Genomic DNA, 20,367 nt, shown 5'->3' on the forward strand with positions numbered 1-20,367 from the left:
GGAGTAAAGAAACTCTTTAATCTCAACAACTACAGCTTGACAATTAAAAAGTTTTAGCAACAGAGTATGCATGCTTGACCCAACATTTCACCATCTAAACAATAAAAGGAATCAAAATATCAGTCAATTATATACATGAGTTTTTTATTCTATTTATGAAATAGATGACACAAATATCCACTTTGGTTGGATCAATGATTCGAACATCCATTACATCTTCATAGTTTCCACTGTCAACCAAATTTGCAATCACTTAAAAGTTATAAATTCTTTATAAAGTATGATGGCTTACCGTAACTTCAGTGTCTTGAAAACTTTGTTTAGTGTGCAGACTTGCATGACTAATAACTTGAACAAAAACATTTGATTATTAGTAGTTGTGACAGATATAAGGAAGGGAAAAACAAACGATGGAAGACAAAATTTTGGATAGCAGAAGATTAGCAAATGTGATTAACATGTGAAAAAAAATTTATAAGCAATTGAGAGCGAGATTGAGATAGAAAGACACAGATGTTACACTTTTATCGTATGAAATACAACTTCATATGTATACTCTTAACTGGAAGATTGAAAACCATGCTATAACCAAAACTAAAAAGAACAGTAATGTCACAGCATGGGGAAAAAGAAGGAAAAGAACATACTTTCCAGCTGCACCAAGTATACTCTTAAGGTTCTCCACAAAATGATCCTCATGTAGGTTCTCTACCAAAACAGTGCACTATAATGCACAAATAAGATGCTTGAAGTTTCCGAAAAATAATAAATAAAAAAATTAAGAACAAAAACTTAAAAAATTAAAATCAAGTTCGAAAGGATGCCTTCGCTATCAACTTTTCTGTGACCGGTAACAACAAAAGTTAATTAAGACTGTAGTTTATGTAAAAGCTCCAAATTTATTTCACAAATCAACGAAAAGAGCTTTAGAGAATGACAGATTACCAAAACCAAAAGAGAAACTAAGATTTGGAGTTAGCTTTATGAAGAGATTACATGTAATATAAAAATGAAATAAGACCAACCAAAACACAATAAATAAAAATGAATTCCATGATAATACTACCAGACTAATTATGGAGTAGTAGTAACGATGATAAGAAATTACCAGAGCTTGGCTCTAAAACAGGGCACTCTATTCCTATAGTTGCCATGATCCCTCAATCAGCTTTCTCTAACCTTGAAACATATTAAAAAAAAAAACAGCAAATCAAACTTGAAGCATACTTCAAGCATAAAACAAACACTAAAAACAAATAGTTTTCCAGTTTCTAGACTACGAACATAGAGTACAAGAAGAGCTATCAGACATTACAGAGTAATCACATATGTTAAATAGTATTTCACAACAATGTATACATGTATATTTCAATAATAATTACAGCTACTAGAAACAAGTAACAAATTAAGAAGCGGAACATTAACAACTTACTTCTTCACCGGGTATTACAATTGCCCACACTCAAATTAATAAATAAACATACTTCCACAATTCAACTTTTTATCAAACTTTAATCAGATAAATAAAATTATTGCCAAAGAACTTGCTAACTCACCTTCAAACCATTCGCAATTTCCATCTTCTCCTCCTTGACTGTCAATGGAGCGCTACTTGATCTTTAATTACATCAAGCAAAAAAAAAAATCATTAGTATTAAAATAAAAAAACTGTTTCAATCACTTACCCCTTGCATGTAAACTCATGGTTGAGGCTGACGAGGCTTTCTGGTTGCAAACGTTTTTGTTGTGGTGATGAGGTTTGAGCCAGCTCCAACCTCATCACACCCATTGCCGACCAATCCCTAACAAGTTCTCATCAAAATTTCTCGAAGTTTCAATTTTTGAACCAACAAAAGCTAAACATTAACAGAAAAGCATCAACAACCAAATAATATCAACCCAATCAAAAACCATAAAACCCAAAATTCCAATTACCATATTACGCATCAAAATCGCCCACCCATGCTCCAATTAGTCCTTATCGACAAAGGACAACATCCCAACGTGGTACTCAAGACCGTCGGATTAGTCCAACTCAGACAGGCTTGGCCGGAAGACCCGCGGTCACCATTTATTAGATCTGAAATTGAGGAAATTCGGCCACGAATTTGTAGAAACTAACTTGGGGATTGGAAAGAGGATGGGAAGAGGATTATGGAGGTATAATATGATGGTCATTGGCGACCGGTGGACGGCGGCGCTGTCTCGTGAGAAGAGGGGAAGAGAGGATACGGGAGGGAGGAGAGAATGAATGGGGAAGGAGGAGAGAGGGGGAAGAAAGGAGAGAGAATGTAGGAGAGGAGTTTGTTGTTTGTTAAAGGGGAGAGAACATTAATAGCCTTTTGTTTTTAGTTTTTTTTTTTTAATTGAATTTTGTACGAAAGGCGACTACGGGACAGAGGTTCAGGGCCGAAGGGGTAGAGGAAGACCTAGGAAAACTTTGGAAGAGACTCTAAGAAAAAACTTAGAGTACTTGGATTTAACGGAGGGCATGACACAGGACCGAGCGCAATGGCGTTCTAGGATTCATATAGCCGACTCCAGTTAATGGGAAAAGGCTTTGTTGTTGTTGTTGTTGTTTGTATTTTGCACGAAAGGGTTAGCTTAGCACCGATCATCGGTGGCTCTCAACTTAAAAGCCACCAACCTCAGCTTAAAAGACACCAAAAATAAACAACAGTGGTATTCTTTTTTACATCGACACGGATACCAAATGGTGTCTTTACAATGGTGTCCTATAGCCCTTTTTCTAGTAGTGTGGCCCTGTGAAGTTCTTGTTTCAGGTCTTCAATGCCAATGTTTGTTATAGATGGTAGTATTAAAAGTGGAACCTCTGTTGATTACTTGAAGTTCTTGTTACGAATTGAATTTCTTGTTTCAATTCTTCAATGCCAATGCTTGTTGCTTCCTATGTTGATTACTTGAATTTCTTGTTCCTTTCATTACGTATGATTTGCTGTGTATCCATGTTCATTGTACAAGACCATGAAAATGTCCGACAATCTCTTGAGTCTCACGGATGAAGAAACAACTCTCACATTGCCAGCCTTTCATATTCTCTGTTGGAGTTCATGAAAAGTTGGTAGCTAACAGTAACAGCCTTGTTTAACTAACTATATGAGATTATGATACAGTAGTACATTAATTTGTCATAGCATCCCCCTCCATCCCAAGCATGAGATTGGCAAAACATTAGAGGAGAAAAACTAATCAAGCATTGGACTTGGTATAATCAGAGCAGCAGCAGCAGCAGTAGTAGTAGTAGATTTGCCATACAAGAATCAATCAATGTTAGAGAGAAATGATGCCAATGCCAGTCATTGTGAAACTACCTCCAAGATTAATGCTTCTGTCATTCGCATATGGATGCCCCGTCAAGCATGCATTCCTATGGCTTTAATTCACAACACTTTCAGTTGGATGCATGATTTCCAGGAGGCCAATGAAGAACTAGTGGAGTGAGTAAAACTAAACAATCATGATGGATGCCTCCTAATGAACACCTATAATTCTTCATTGAAATATGCAGCATTCATGGGCGATATGCAATCATCATGTTTGACGTTACCGCTAGGTCGACATACAAGAATGTCCCTACATGGCACCGTGATCTCTGCAGGTGAAATTAACGGGCAAGGTGTGCTGAAATTGACGTTAAAATTGACGTATAAGTTAAATTGATGCAATTTAAAAGTGGTGGTATAATATGCAAAAATTGAAACTTGTGGATCGTTTTACAAATCACCCCGAAACCTTGTGCTATAAAATGCATTCAACCCAGAAAAAAAAAAAAATTGTCAGTCAGAAATTGCCGAACCCCAATATCGTTCGGTCTCGAGAGCTAAAGTTCTCTCTCCCTCTCCCACAGCCTCCAGTTACGACGCTGGAGCAAGATCCATGGAGTGGCGATCGATGCGAACGTCCAGATGCAGAACCCTAATGGTATCATTTGTGATTATCTAGAATTTTTCCATTTTATATAGTTGTTAATTTACGCTCTAACACCCTAATGCCGAACCCTAACTCGATTTCTATCGCTCTCCTGTCTATCTCCTCTATTTTCTCTTAGACGAAGCAACCATGGTCGATGATGGTATGCTTTTGATTCTTCATTTGGCTAATTTTCAATTCAGTGTTATAATCTTTGGTTAGATATGTTATTGTGTTATAGAAACCACACTGGGGTATACGACGATATGTGTGAGAAAATCAGTTTTAGATCAAGGTTTGGTTTTGTTGGGGTTATGCTAAAATAATTAGCTAATCTGTTTTTAATGAGTCTCTTGGAGATGCTTTATATTTGAAAAGAGTTATTTAAATTTCCAAAACCCAGTGTCGGCTATCTCTCGCTTATAGCTATATGAATCAAAATTACGCTCTGCCTCTCACCACCCCACCTCTTATATATCGCTCCCTCTCTCTCACAGATGAAGTAATGGGCAAATCTAAAGCTACCCTCAAACCAAAACCAAGTTGGTTCGATGATGATGATGACTACATTGGCCAGAATTGTGGCGGTATGCTTTTGATTTTTGTTTTAGTATTAAATCCTCATTTTCTCCCTAATGAAGAATATGAATGCATCTATGATCCTGAATAGTCCTTTGTTTAGTGTCTTTGTAGTGTAGTCGCACTACTTTTCTAGTGCTTGAGTAGTTAATGTGTAGTCTTGTTCTAGTGTATTTCTAGTGTATTCACACTATTGTTGTGTGCTTCAGTAGTTAATAGTTGGTTAATTGAGTAGAATTCGCTGCAAAAGTGTCTGTCGTTGTTGTAATTTTCTCTTAGCTTTTGGGTATGCCTGCACTTCTTTAGTTTTGCTTTTTCCATTAGGCCTTTCAAGTTAGGTGGCATGGCTTTGCAATCTCCTAACGTGTTTCTAGGGGAGGTACTTGTAGCAAAAGCGTTTATGAGCCCAAGTGCTCATTAGAAAAGTTGTCCCCATAAGTGCCTGATGTTTGACAACTCAATTTAGTTTAGACATGCATTCATAATTTTGTAGCAAAAAGTGTTACTAATTGTTATTAATATTCTTATTTTGTATTCTAACAATGAAACTTTAAACAAGCAGATGAAGAGGAAGGTATACAAGAGGCGATTGGAGAACCAATGGCTCGACTCCAACTGCGAAAAAGGCGTAATTACTGTGAAGTTTGTTGTGAGGAAGTTGAGGACCACAAGAGTCACAATTGCCCATACTTTGTTTTGGTCCCAAAGGGCGCTCGTGTTGGGGAACACTATGATATAGTTGAGCAAGTTTCTGAGCACAAGGGTGAGCTTAACGTAGACTATGAAGGACGTGCTATTTTGAAGTACTGTGATTGGTGTGAGGATTACCGTAGCCACTGAACTGAAGAATGCGAGTCCATGCCAAAATAGTGAATTGGTCCAGACCTTTTCTTGGTGAGTAACTAGTGGTAAGTTTGTTGGGACTGAGGTACTGCTGGATGAAGATGACTGGTTCTCATAGTCGGAGGAAGATCGAGTCCCTGTAGTTGTTATGTTTACAGGTCTTGTAAGCGCATCACTTTGGGTGTAATGAATCTAATGATATGGTGTTATTTGCAGCAGATGGTTCTGTATATATAAAGAAGGCAACCTTACCTTTTTTTTAACTTGTTTCATTGCCCTTATCATTGCTTATGAATTTTTGTGCTAGTAAATTACATGGTTGGTATGATGACATTATTATGCTCTCAAACTCAATTACTAATTAACTGATCATGACTCTTTAGTTTTTGTGGCATTTCTTGGCAATCCATGGGTAAATCGGATGTGTCATGTAAGTTTTGCCTGTTTCATTGGAGCGACAAACTTTTTTTGTGAGACAATTGAGTAGGCAACATTTTACGTTAGCATTTATAGTACGATTTTGCCCACTTTAATTTTCCTAATACCATTAAAGGTGCTTTGAGCCATTGCAAAATATTGGTTCTCCTATACCCGACGACTAAAGCATTGCTTGTCGAAAACAGATTGTCGAACAAATGCCCTTGCACAAACCAAAGCGTGGACTGTTTTGTCCCCACAAACGTTTGTATTCCGTTGGGTTAAGGTTATTTGCCCAACAAAATACTGTTTGTCGACCAAATGGTCATTGCTGGTAGTGCAAGAGAACATGAAACTTGTCTCTTTTCTCTCATCCACTACTTCCATAGGTGTCGAACATTAGAGGGTTCCTAAGTTGGAACCTTGGAGAACACATGCAAGGAAGATCAAGGGGAAGAAACTTGGAGCATGGAGCTTGTAGGACGGAGATTGGAGAAGTACCAACAAGGGCTTAAAGCATGCTACAAAGGTAAGCTTCGAAACAAAATATAGTTAGAAACTTAATTTTTTTTCACTCGAGTAGTATATAGTATTCAAAAGCTTATAAAATATATGAAATTCTGAATTACGTTTCATAATTTCAGAATATGCCTAAAAGTTCAAATTTGAAAATTGTGATCCAATCCAATTTTGAAATCACAACACGCATGCCTCAACGTTCTTTTGAATCTTGAAAAAAAAAAGTGAGAAATTTAGGTCGGAATTTGGATGTTTATATATGTGTTGTAAATCGATGATAAAACCTCATGAACAAAATGAAATGAGGTGGGTTCGGCCTTGGTTGACTAAACTCCTCCCTTTGCATGCATTTCTTATGGTCCGAATGTTAATGTAGTTGTTCAGTGAATGACTCCTGAATGTATCTTGTTTGTTTGGTGGACGATGCAAACAGGTATTTAGAATATTTAGACATGGTTCCCCGAGCACGTCGTGATAAGCTTCTCATGTGAAATTGTAATGGAAAAAACTCAAAATTTTTTCTCGTACCTCGCTTCAAGACTGCCAAACAACCATTTGTGACCAAAATCTTTTTTTTTTTAATCACCAATGTATCATGAAGCATGTGAACTGAAAGGATTGAATTGGAACTATACGAGCCGGCCCAAGCCGCTGCCCTAGCAGTGCAGGCCCAAGCCGCGCCACAATCCCCTCGGGCTAGATCTAACGTGCTCCCAATGCCGCACCGCACCCACGCGCCTTGCAAATGGCACGGCCCACTTTTGCAGCCCAACCCGCTCCTACGACCCATTTGGCGATCCAAACTGGTCCAAGAATAGTTCAACCGTCTTGGCTTTAGATTTCTGGACCGACAATTGAACTGGAGGTATTTTCACCTTATTTTTTCGCAGATTTGACATATCCCAACTCAAATCTCATATCCAAAGTCCATTACACTTCCACTACTCAAGGAGACGCATACCGTCCAAGCTCTTACAACCCACATGGTGAACAACACTTGTCTCGACAAGTCATAAAGTTGACTAGTGCTCTTGCGTGGCAGGCGACCATGGTGAATCATCCTTTGCAGCATATCGAGATACCGCATGCCCTGACGAGGTGTCCCGAAGTAGGAGAAAGGCAGACAACGAACCTCTCCAGCAGCGTCTTGGCAAGCAGCCCCTCGACCAGCCACAAACCAAGCGTTCCGGCAGTGTACACTCCCAATTGGGTGATAGGTTAAATAGGTAAAGGGTGAATATGGGTAATGAAAGAAAAGGCTAAGTGATTGGCTTCAAAAGGGTAACTATGGATTATATAACATAAAAGGTTTGTTAGAAAGGCTCAAACGATCTAAACATGGCCAAAATCATCTCCCTAATGTTGCATGACTTAGGATTTCGCCTTGAGAAATATTGAAGCAAGTTCTAGTGAATGATAATACTATCATGAAACTCACAAGAAAGAATATGCAAGAGACTCAAAATCTCACAAGGGTTCACTAAGTTTTCACTTAAAATCCACATATAATTCTCTAAGTTAAGAGCTAGTCATACTAACATTGGTTATTTGTATAAAATAAACTTAAGAATGATCATGTAAGAATTTGATTAACCATATAAAACAATTAAAATTTCACATAAAAAGAACCAACTCAAATAAGTTTGTGACCTAGAAGAAAGCGAATTATTATCATTGACTTATAGAAGATCTAACTAAAATAAAACGACTCAAGAAAAAGAAAATCTTTTTGAAGTTTTGACATTTTTTTTTTGCTTTTATAAAATTTTATGACATTAAATTTTAATTAAATGAGACATTAAAAACTAACAACACAAAGTAAGACCTAAAAAGTATGTAAACGACCAAATCAAAATAACTAACTTTCAGCAAAATCAACTCCTAGCACACTATAATCGGACAAACTATAATCAAACAATGCTTTTGAAAACCATAAATTTTTCGATTTTTTTTTTACACACCATGACCGAGATCAAGGCACGCTGGCCGTCACGTGAGGGTGACGTAGCCATGTGCACAGTGCGGAAGCGATAAAGATAGCAAATATACGAATAATTAAAGACCAGATTACTAGAGTGCACTACTAAACGAAAGTGATAGGAGTTAGTTACAACAGTGAACACTCCTAATCAAAGCATAAAGTCTAGGTGCAGTCCAGTAGGACAAGTACTAGTTACACAGTACCAGGAATATCATACTATTATTCAAATAGGTCAGAACGGCTGACGATCCCGAGCCACCGACAGCAAGCTTACTTAAAACCTGGAAGGGCGCAAAACAGAAAACGTGAGTGGGCAAAAACAAATGTTTTACAAAATCATTTCATTTATCAATATACTAACCCCTCGCTGTAAAACATGTATAATTTTCCCAGAATCAAGATATAAGTATATACAATATATATATGAAATCATATCAATTCAATTCATGGTTCACATAATCATATTCATATGTATGCCATGCCAAAATATAACAAAGTAAACAATCCAGGTAATAATGATTTCGTAGTAATATGATATGTTAGCCGGAACCCCTGAGGTAGTCTGTACGGCTGAATTCATAGCTCAAAGTTACTTTAGCCGGAGTCACTACAATAACCTATATGGCAACATACTGCACATAAGTCGGAACCACTAAAAAGGGGTCTGTACGACAAGATTGGGTGTAATATAGTTATGCTTAATTTTACTCTCTCATAATAGTCGGGCGATGAATCGCTAGTCACCTACGAGTCGGAACCATGAATAAGGTCTGTACGACAAGACTGTGCACTTAAGTTTGATCCAATATAAGCATATAGTGCAGGTGGTGACGTAAATAAACAGGCATGTACCTCATATCTCTGGCTAATTCACAATCACCCTAGGTGCAGCTTTATGAGCTCAACATTACTTAATCACATATCACATATCACATCATCGATGATTCACACAACCAAACATAACTTACCTGAACTCACCTGTGCCTCCACATCACCACATATATATATTTATATATATATGCAACCATGCAATGCATATTCAAAATATAGAAGCATTTTGCATATTATTTCAAAGCATACTTTCCTTAAAAATGCATTTCTGGGAAATATATCAACAACAACAACAACAAAGCCTTTTCCCACTAAGTGGGGTCGGCTATATGAATCCTAGAACGCCATTGCACTCGGTTTTGTGTCATGTCCTCCGTTAGATCCAAGTACTCAAGTCTTTTCTTAGGGTCTCTTCCAAAGTTTTCCTAGGTCTTCCTCTACCCATTCGGCCCTGAACCTCTGTCCCGTAGTCACATTTTCGAACCGGAGCGTCAGTAGGCCTTCTTTGCACATGTCCAAACCACCGGAACCGATTTTCTCTCATATTTCCTTCAATTTTGGCTACTCCTACTTTACCTCGGATATCCTCATTCCCAATCTTATCCTTTCCCGTGTGCCCATACATCCCACGAAGCATCCTCATCTCCGCTACACCCATTTTGTGTATGTGTTGATGCATCACCGCCCAACATTCTGTGCCATACAACATCGCTGGCCTTATTGCCGTCCTATAAAATTTTCCCTTGAGCTTTAGTGGCCTACGACGGTCACACAACACGCCGGATGCACTCTTACACTTCATCCATCCAGCTTGTATTCTATGGTTGAGATCTCCATCTAATTCTCCGTACTCTTGCAAGATAGATCCTAGGTAGCGAAAACGGTCACTTTTTGTGATCTTCGCTAGATTTCTCCGGTTATTAGTGTGGATAAGTATATAAATGGATAGAGATAGGAAAGCAAACACAAGATGTACGTGGTTCACCCAGATTGGCTACGTCCACGGAATAGAGGAGTTCTCATTAATTGTGAAGGGTTTACACAAGTACATAGGTTCAAGCTCTCCTTTAGTGAGTACAAGTGAATGATTTAGTACAAATGACATTAGGAAATATTGTGGGAGAATGATCTCGTAACCACGAAACTTCTAAGTACTGGAGTGTGGTATTGTCTTGACTTTCCTTATCTGTCTCATAGGTAGATGTGGCATCTTCTCTGGAAGTACTCTTCCTCCATCCAGGGGTGGTATCTGTAACTGGTGGAGATGCACAAGGTAATGTATCAATGTCACTTGAAGCTTACTTGTAGTTTCAGGCTTGGTCAAGCGCGATACAAACCATGTAGTAGGAGTCCCCCAAGTCGCCGAGCTAGGGGATCTGCTGAAAGAGGTGACAGACAAGGTAAGCAATCAGAGCTCCGGCTGATTGTTCACATTCTCCCTATCTTGCAAGCAGCATGAAGGATAAAGAGAAGAAAAATGAGAAGAGATGATATGGGATACTTTTGCTTTTGAAGAAGTAACTTTCCACAGGCTTATTCTTGAACTGGGCTTGAGGGTTTTCTGGTTTCCTCCAGAGATAAGGCCGACTGAAGAATTTGAGGGTCAAAACAAGTCCATCAAATCTAGAGTACGTTCGACCCTGCTGATATGTGATACTTTTGCTTTTGACAGAGTAATGGATGTATCGGCACGTGTGCTGTTACGCTTGTCTCCACATGCTTCTTTGTATCCTTCTCACTTGCCCTATCTGTTCCTCAGGCAGATGCGGGATCTTCCCTGGAAGCATAAGATGTTGAAGATGAGTACTCGAGAGCAATGCCAGGTAAGTAATCAGGTAAGGGGTTCCAGGCAGTCAGTTCCTGGCTGGAAGCTTGATTCCAAGTGCTGACTGATTGCTCTCTTTCTCCTTGTCTTGCAGGTAAGAACAAGGCCAAAGGAAAGGACAAGGAAAAAGCATGATATGTGATACTCTTGCTTTTAACCCTGATGATATGAGATATTCTTGCTCTAGTATAGCTTGTTTACAGAGGTATTATCGGGGGGAAAGAAAGCTGAATATTTCGAAAGGTTTCGTTGGGAGTGCCCTCTCAGATAAGAGGAAGGGTTGAGCATTTTTGCAGGTCTGCCTGTCCGTTGGGGATGGAGGTCGACATATATAGGAGTATCCTTAACATCAAGTAATAATGCTATTCCTTTACCCTGCTTGGTCATAGCACGGTAGTGGGAGCTGCCAGCTTCACAAGTTTTAACTCTGTCAGAGCACTTTGAAGAAGTGGTCTGTGGTATCTGGAAAGCTGATGTTGCGTGTGAAGATTACAGACAAGCTTTATCCAAGGAGATCCAGCTCTTGAAGTTGGGAAAGTGGTGCCTCTTCGGTTTTCGAACAAGCAATCCTGTCGGGGATCTGGCTCTCGAGATTCGGAGAACAATGCCTCTTCGATTTTTGAGAAAGCAATCCTACTGGGGGTCTGGCTCTCGAGATTCGGAGAGCGGTGTCTTCGATTTTTGAGAAAGTAATCATGTTGGGAGTCTGGCTCTCGAGATTCGGAGGGCGGTGCCTCTTCGATTTTGGAGCAAGCAATCTTGTTGGGAGTGTTTTCTCGAATGTGAGTAAAGGTTGGGCATGTTTGCTAGTCTACCTTGCCACGAAGCACAGAGGTTGACACACAGGGACTTTCCAATTATCCAGTCGTGGTACTGTTCCTTTACCCTCTCTTCGATTTTTGAGAAAGTAATCATGTTGGGAGTCTGGCTCTCGAGATTCGGAGGGCGGTGCCTTTTCGATTTTGGAGCAAGCAATCTTGTTGGGAGTGTTTTCTCGAATGTGAGTAAAGGTTGGGCATGTTTGCTAGTCTACCTTGCCACGAAGCACAGAGGTTGACACACCGGGACTTTCCAATTATCCAGCAGTGGTACTGTTCCTTTACCCTTGTGGGTAATAATATGGTAGCTAGACCTTCAAAATTTATGTGTCTAAACTTTGTTAGCGTTGTTTCTTTGCTAATCTTTTACCCTTCTTGGTCAGAGCGATGTAGTGGGAGCTGCAAGCTTCACGTGTCTCAACTTTGTCAGAGAACTTTGGCAAAGTTATATGTGGTACCCATGAGCTACTGTTGCGTGTGGGAAGTGGGTGATTGAACAGTACGATTCATGTGCTTTCTACTTCGCCAGAAATCTTCGACAGAATGCCCATAATTTCCGCAAAGCTGAGTGTGCGTGTGACAGGTGCTGACAGGGCTGGAAAAGTAGGTGCCTCTTCGATTTCTGAGATCGGCCCTCGTGGTCTCTGAGCAGCCCAGCTTTTGAGAAAGCAAGCCTCTTCGATTTCTGAGATCGACCCTTGTGGTCTCTGAGCAGCCCAGCTTTTGAGAAAGCAAACGCCTCTTCGATTTCTGAGCAGGCGCCTCTTCGATTTCTGAAGCTTCATCGAGTGCAGATTTTTATAGGGGCTGACATTAAGTTCCAAAGCACACTTGAATATCCACCAGTAGAAGCTCTATTCTTGCACTTCTAAGATCTTGATTTGTCCGACCTCTTCTCTCTTCAACACCTTTGAAAATGTCTGGCCCCTCCGACCGTCGTTTTGACTTGAACCTTGTTGAAAAGGCAGCCCCACTTTCTCCAGACAACATATGGCGCCCATCCTTCGTCTCCCCTACTGGTCCTCTTACCGTTGGGGATTCCGTGCTGAAGAATGATATGACCGCTGCGGTAGTGGCCATGAACCTTCTCACTCCCAAAGATAACAGACTACTTTCCAAACGGTCTGATGAGTTGGCTGTTAAGGATTCTCTGGCTCTTAGTGTTCAGTGTGCAGGTTCTGTGTCTAATATGGCCCAACGCCTATTTACTCGAACCCGCCAAGTTGAATCATTGGCGGCTGAAGTGATGAGTCTCAAACAGGAGATTAGAGGGCTCAAGCATGAGAATAAACAGTTGCACCGGCTCGCACATGACTATGCTACAAACATGAAGAGGAAGCTTGACCAGATGAAGGAATCTGATGGTCAGGTTTTACTTGATCATCAGAGATTTGTGGGTTTGTTCCAAAGGCATTTATTGCCTTCGTCTTCTGGGGCTGTACCGCGTAATGAAGCTCCAAATGATCAACCTCTGATGCCTCCTCCTTCTAGGGTTCTGTCCAGTACTGAGGCTCCGAATGATCCCCCTTCGGTGCTTTCTCTTTCTGGGGCTCTACCGACTGCTGAGACTTCTCCTAAGCAACCTTTGTGAAGGCTCCCTCTTGTTTGTTTATTTTGACTCAAGTATATGTACATATTTGTAACTTATCGGGGATATCAATAAATAAGCTTTCCTTCATTTCAACGTATTGTGTTAAATACACCAAAGCCTTCTTCGCTAAGTTCTTTGAATTTTCTTTTGTTGAAGCTTGTATGTTGAAGCTTTGTGAGTGGAGCATGTAGGTTGAGGTAGTGTTCCCTTAATTTCCCGAGTGAGGAAAACTTCTCGGTTGGAGACTTGGAAAATCCAAGTCACTGAGTGGGATCGGCTATATGAATCTTAGAACGCCATTGTGTTATGTCCTGTGTCATGTCCTCCGTTAGATCCAAGTACTCTAAGTCTTTTCTTAGGGTCTCTTCCAAAGTTTTCCTATGTCTTCCTCTACCCCTTCGGCCCTGAACCTCTGTCCCATAGTCGCATCTTCTAATCGGAGCGTCAGTAGGCCTTCTTTGCACATGTCCAAACCACCGTAACCGATTTTCTCTCATCTTTCCTTCAATTTCGGCTACTCCTACTTTACCCCGGATATCCTCATTCCTAATCTTATCCTTTCTCGTGTGCCTACACATCCAACGAAGCATCCTCATCTCCGCTACACCCATTTTGTGTACGTGTTGATGCTTCACCGCCCAACATTATGTGCCATACAGCATCGCCGGCCTTATTGCCATCCTATAAAATTTTCCCTTGAGCTTCAGTGGCATACGGCGGTCACACAACACGCCGGATGCACTCTTCCACTTCATCCATCCAGCTTGTATTCTATGGTTGAGATCTCCATCTAATTCTCCGTTCTTTTGCAAGATAGATCCTAGGTAACGAAAACGGTCGCTCTTTGGTATTTCTTGATCTCCGATCCTCACCCCTAACTCGTTTTGGCCTCCATTTGCACTGAACTTGCACTCCATATATTCTGTCTTTGATCGGCATAGGCGAAGACCTTTAGATTCCAACACTTCTCTCCAAAGGTTAAGCTTTGCATTTACCCCTTCCTGAGTTTCATCTATCAACACTATATCGTCTGCGAAAAGCATACACCAAGGAATATCATCTTGAATATGTCCTGTTAACTCATCCATTACCAACGCAAAAAGGTAAGGACTTAAGGATGAGCCTTGATGTAATCCTACAGTTATGGGGAAGCTTTCGGTTTGTCCTTCATGAGTTCTTACGGTAGTCTTTGCTCCTTCATACATATCCTGTATAGCTTGGATATATGCTACTCGTACTCATTTCTTCTCTAAAATCCTCCAAAGAATGTCTCTTGGGACCCTATCATACGTTTTTTCCAAATCTATAAAGACCATGTGTAAATCCTTTTTCCCATCTCTATATCTTTCCATCAATCTTCGTAAGAGATAGATTGCCTCCATGGTTGAGCGCCCTGGCATGAACCCGAATTGGTTGTCCGAAACCCGTGTCTCTTGCCTCAATCTATGCTCAATGACTCTCTCCCAGAGCTTCATTGTATGACTCATTAGCTTAAAACCCCTATAGTTCATGCAATTTTGTACATCGCCCTTATTCTTGTAGATAGGCACCAAAGTGCTCGTTCGCCACTCATTTGGCATCTTCTTCGTTTTCAAAATCCTATTGAAAAGGTCAGTGAGCCATGTTATACCTATCTCTCCCAAAACTTTCCACACTTCGATTGGTATATCGTCTGGGCCTACTACTTTTCTATGCTTCATCTTCTTCAAAGCTACAACCACTTCTTCCTTCCGGATTTTACGATAAAAAGAGTAGTTTCGACACTCTTCTGAGTTACTCAACTCCCCTAAAGAAGCACTCCTTTCATGTCCTTCATTGAAAAGATTATGAAAATAACCTTTCCATCTGTCTTTAACCGCGTTCTCTGTAGCAAGAACCTTTCCATCCTCATCCTTGATGCACCTCACTTGGTTTAGGTCCCTTGTCTTCTTTTCCCTTGCTCTAGCTAGTTTATAGATATCCAACTCTTCTTCTTTGGTATCTAGTCACTTATACATATCGTCATAAGCCGCTAACTTAGCTTCTCTCACAGCTTTCTTCGCCTCTTGCTTCGCTTTTCTATACCTTTCACCATTTTCATCGGTCCTATCCTTGTATAAGGCTTTACAACATTCCTTCTTAGCCATCACCTTTGTTTGTACCTCCTCATTCCACCACCAAGATTCCTTTTGGTGTGGGGCAAAGCCCTTGGACTCTCCTAATACCTCTTTTGCTACTTTTCGGATACAACTAGCCATGGAATCCCACATTTGGTTAGCTTCCCCCTCTCTATCCCACACACACTGGGTGATTACTTTCTATTTGAAAATGACTTGTTTTTCTTCTTTTAGATTCCACCATCTAGTCCTTGGGCACCTCCAAGTCTTGTTCTTTTTTCTCACTCGTTTGATATGTACATCCATCACCAACAAGCGATGTTGATTAGCCACGCTCTCTCCTGGTATAACTTTGCAATCCTTACAAGTTATACGATCCCCTTTCCTCATTAGAAGAAAATCTATTTGTGTTTTTGACGACCCACTCTTGTAGGTGATCACATGTTCTTCTCTCTTCTTAAAGAAGGTGTTGGCTAAGAAGAGATCATATGCCATTGCAAAATCCAAGATAGCTTCCCCATCCTCGTTTCTCTCCCCAAAACCATAGCCACCATGAAAACCTCAATAGTTGCATGTCTCCCTGCCCACGTGTCCATTTAAATCTCCTCCTATAAATAACTTCTCCGTCTGAGCAATTCCTTGCACCAAGTCTCCAAGGTCTTCCCAAAATTTCTCCTTCGAACTCGTATCCAACCTTACTTGAGCTGCGTACGCACTAATCACATTGATAAGTTCTTGTCCTATTACAATCTTGATTGCCATGATTCTATCTCCTACGCTCTTGACATCTACAACATCTTGTGTCAAGGTCTTGTCCACGATGATGCCAACACCGTTTCTCGTTCTATTTGTGCCCGAATACCATAGTTTAAACCCTGAGTTTTCTAGATCCTTTGCCTTACGCCCAACCCACTTAGTTTCTTGTAGGCACATAATATTTATCCTTCTCCTCACCATAACTTCTACTACTTCCATAGATTTTCCCGTCAAGGTTCCTATATTCCACGTTCCTAAACGCATTTTGCTCTCTTGAACTCTACCCTTCTGTCCTAGCTTCTTCACCCTTCCCCGTCTAATAGGATCAAAGTACTTCTTTTTTGTGTCCCGTGTAAAGTTGATAGGAGCATATGCTCCCAAACAACTTTGAGTGGAGTTGTTCGAAAAGAAGTTTCTATAGCCCCCTTGCTCATTTAACACTGCATCCGGGTGCCGATGGAGATACAGCGACCCTTGCTCACTTATCACTGTGCTCGGGCCACACAGCGCGCCACTTACGGGTGACGCCCTTAAATATATACTGAAAACAAAAGCCCACTCACTGATATGTCGAAGGGTCGTAGCCCCCGAGTTGCCCGTGGATACGCTCGTCCTCGGGATAAGGTTCACCTATATGCGAATGAACTATAAAAACGTTATTTTTAAAGCACATAGACAAAACTAGCTAATAACTTCTCATACATTGCACAAAATAGGTATATGAATATACCACAGTGATCTACACAACCTTAGGATCATCCCCAAATTTTTAGAAATATTTTTGAACCTCCCATGCGCTGCCACACGCCGGCGGGTGCACGGCAAGACGCGCCACCACGCGCAGGGAATCCTGACCCTAACTGCCGTTAGGAATATTCTGTTAAAACCAACGAAAACCGTCCAACTAACTGACGCTGTGAGAATATTCTGTCAGACTTGACAAAATATTCTTCCATCTACTACCTTCAACTCCGGCAACCGTCGCCGGCGTCGAAAACTGGGCAAATTTTCCAACTTCTTATTCTAGCTCATTTATGCACCATTTTTCATGCAATTACCATCAAAATGAAGTTTAGGAGGTAGAGAATTACGTTATACCTCTTTCACGCCTCGATTCACGTGAAATTACGTCGGAGAAGTCCTCGAACTCCGGCAACCTCTGCAAAGCTCCGTTTTCGAGCTTCCCGTGGTCCAAATCCTACCAACGATGCATTCCGAGCATCGTGAGGACCTCCTTGAGCTCACTGTGGTCCTAAAATTCACAAAAACTTAAGGGTTTAAAAGTTGATGAATAGTGCCCAAGTCGAAGATCCACTTTCCGGGGTTTTCTGATGTCCAAAATCATTCCAATTTATGCCAAAACAAGCAAGAGGACTAAAAGATTACCTTTTGAGCCCTAGAACGTCTTGAAACCTCCACGAACTAGTTTGGTATATTGTACATCCACAGCTCTCTTTCAAACTAGGGTTTCTCGAAGGTTTCCTTGATGAAAATCGGTACCACTCGACTCGTAAGGATCTGAGGAACACACTGGAGACCTCAGAACCTTCGATCCGTGCAAATTTTGGGTTTGTTTGAGTGTGTCCGTACGAGTTCGAAGAGAGAGAGAGAGAGAAGTCCACGGGATAGAGAGAGAGAAGGTATGTGTGTGGTCCAAAAGCCACCAATCAAAACCAACAATTCCCTTACTTCCAATTGGGTCCAAAAACTTAGGGAAAATAATAAATGGATCCAAATCCAACATAAATCACACCATACACTTAACATCCAAGGGTAAAATTGTCATTTCATGTCATCGAAAATTAGTTATTCGGGACGGACTATGACATTTTTCTTCTGCTTTCAATGCTTATAAAACTTAAATCCAATCGCTACCCCCAAACTTAAATTAAAAATTGTTCTCAATGTTTAAAACATAGAAAACATAACAAATAACACATGTAAAGAGAGGGTTTTGAAAACTTCCCCGAATTTTTCATTGGATCATGAATGGACAATGCTAAAGTGTGATGCGAATCGTCATATAACAAATTCTCCCAAACTTAAATCTTGGATAACCGATGTTCTGCAAAACAAGAAAGAAATTAAAAACTTACTAAAAAAAAAAAACAAAATGAATACTACAAAAATAAAGGAAAGATTTAGAAAACTCGGGTTGCCTTCCAAGAAGCGCTTTTTATAGTCATGAGCTAGACTATGCCGAAATTAAGTGGAGGATGGTGGATCATTCAAATGAGGAACCACTCCGTGACTCTTCTTTTTTTCCCTTTCTTCCACCTTTTTAGCTTTGAAATTTGGTGTCGATAAAAGGCAATGAGGCATTGCATATTTTTGCGTCTTCAATTTCAAAGCTTGAGACTTCTTTCTCTTCTTCATTTTTTTTCGTTGTCTCTTCCACCATATCTTGGCCATTCGAATGAAATTGAGTTGAGCATGCATAACTTCAATTTTGGTTCAATTCCAAACTCTCTTCCATAATTCGAGTAGTGGACTTCAAAAGGATCTTTGAATTTATGTAGAATCAATGGATTCAAAGATGTAAGACTCGAATCTTTTTTGGTGGAGATGGATTTTCTTCAAACACTTTAAAATTCGGCATCCTGTCAACAATTTGAATTTCTTCAGGAATTGACTTCTTGTTGGTAGTGATTTGACTAGTCATATAATGCAGATGGCCTTCCAACATTGAATACTCTTTCTTTTCTTCATCTACAACTAGTTCACTCAATCCGTTGTTGAAGTCCTTCTCACTTCTCAATGTGGTGTAGGCATTATTTTCTTCATGGAACACATCTCGCTCAATCAGATTAAATTTGGATTCACTTGGAAATATTTCTCCGTCTCTTTCACTCAATATCGCTGCAATTTGACCAACTTGCTTCTCCAAATCTGTGATTGCTTGGGCATTTTCTTGCACCCCATGTTGGAGAATTTGATGTCCTTGAGTGAGAACTTGCAAAAGTTGAGTTGTTGTTTGTTGATATTGCATATTAGCTTGAACCATAAATATAAAAGCTTCTTCACATGAAGGTTTCTTGGGTTCCACGGGTATGGCTTCTGGTATAAACTATGAGAATTGAGCACTAGAAGACCAATTTTCTGTTGGAAATTGTTGATAAGCCATCTCCTTCCTCCTACCGGAAACAAGTCAAAAAGTAAAATGACTAATAACTTAAAAAGAAAACAAAAAAATAAAAATAAAAACCGCCGTAAAAAAAAATATTAAAGAGGAATGGAAAGTAAACCTAATGACTAACAGGAAACTATGAAGAAAGGAATCCCACAAACGTAAGGAATTTCAAAACTAAACACTTGCGGCAATTTTTTTTAATTTCTATTTTCTATTTTTTAAAATTTTTTTTTTCTGAAACTAAGAATTGAATAGGACATAAAAGAAGACTACCCGTTATTTATTTATTTATTTATTTTTATGTAAAACAGAAAATGGAAAGAAAGAAAAATAAAATCACTGCACAAATAAAAATAGAAAACGAAAAATAAAATTTAGTAAAGTGCAATCAAAAAGCCAAATTGGGAATAAGGGGGCAATCCCCGGCAACGGTGCCAAAAACTTGATGTATATTTAAACTAACCTAAATAATATATTAATTTAAACCAAATTAAACTCGCAAGCGCACGAATCGATTGTAGTACTATATGCAAATACGAGGTCGATACCACATAGATTGCTTTAACACTAATTTAATTGATTAATCACGCTAAACTTAATTAAACAAATAAATGATAGATTGGAATGAATAATTGAGTAATTGATTAAGACTAAAATTAACAATAAAAATAAAAGACAATTAATTAAAATAAACACACGACACAAGAAAACTTAAGTTATGAATTCACCAATAACAATCCTATTTACTTTTCCTAGAGCCAACTAGTATCCAATTACCATGCCAATGTTAAAGGTTGTTCTTTCTAAGGTATGAATTAATCCATGGTCAGGCATCAACAATTGTATCTCTACATGATAATTACATCCTATTGGTTAGACATACAATTAAACACATAAAAACCCATTAAGTGTAGAAGAATCATGTCAACCAAGTAGGACTAGCTTGATATTGGTCATCCTCATAGATTTATCTAACTATCTAGAAGCAAAATTCCTAAAGGTGATCGGTCATTAGAAATCTGAATCTATAATAAAATACCCACAAAGATTA

At 39.6% G+C, this 20,367-nt stretch overlaps 1 protein-coding gene and 1 long non-coding RNA gene across 2 annotated transcripts; one reads left to right on the forward strand and one right to left on the reverse strand.

The window, feature by feature from the left end:
* Nucleotides 1-879: 879 nt before the first annotated feature.
* LOC126633348 (uncharacterized) lies at nucleotides 880-1,591 on the reverse strand. Its single transcript, XR_007627032.1, has 2 exons — nucleotides 1,557-1,591; nucleotides 880-1,179 (listed from the first exon to the last, which is right to left on the reverse strand). It is a non-coding gene; the product is annotated as an uncharacterized LOC126633348 (long non-coding RNA).
* Nucleotides 1,592-3,651: 2,060 nt separating this feature from the next.
* On the forward strand, nucleotides 3,652-5,615 carry LOC126633342 (uncharacterized). The gene is made up of 4 exons (XM_050303926.1): nucleotides 3,652-3,941; nucleotides 4,015-4,093; nucleotides 4,428-4,517; nucleotides 5,072-5,615. The coding sequence occupies exons 2-4, from the start codon at nucleotides 4,081-4,083 to the stop codon at nucleotides 5,347-5,349; spliced, it is 381 nt and encodes a 126-aa protein (XP_050159883.1). The 5' UTR covers nucleotides 3,652-3,941; nucleotides 4,015-4,080; the 3' UTR covers nucleotides 5,350-5,615.
* Nucleotides 5,616-20,367: the final 14,752 nt, after the last annotated feature.

This window comes from Malus sylvestris, chromosome 8, assembly GCF_916048215.2.
Source record: "Malus sylvestris chromosome 8, drMalSylv7.2, whole genome shotgun sequence".
In the NCBI taxonomy this organism is placed as follows: domain Eukaryota; kingdom Viridiplantae; phylum Streptophyta; class Magnoliopsida; order Rosales; family Rosaceae; genus Malus; species Malus sylvestris.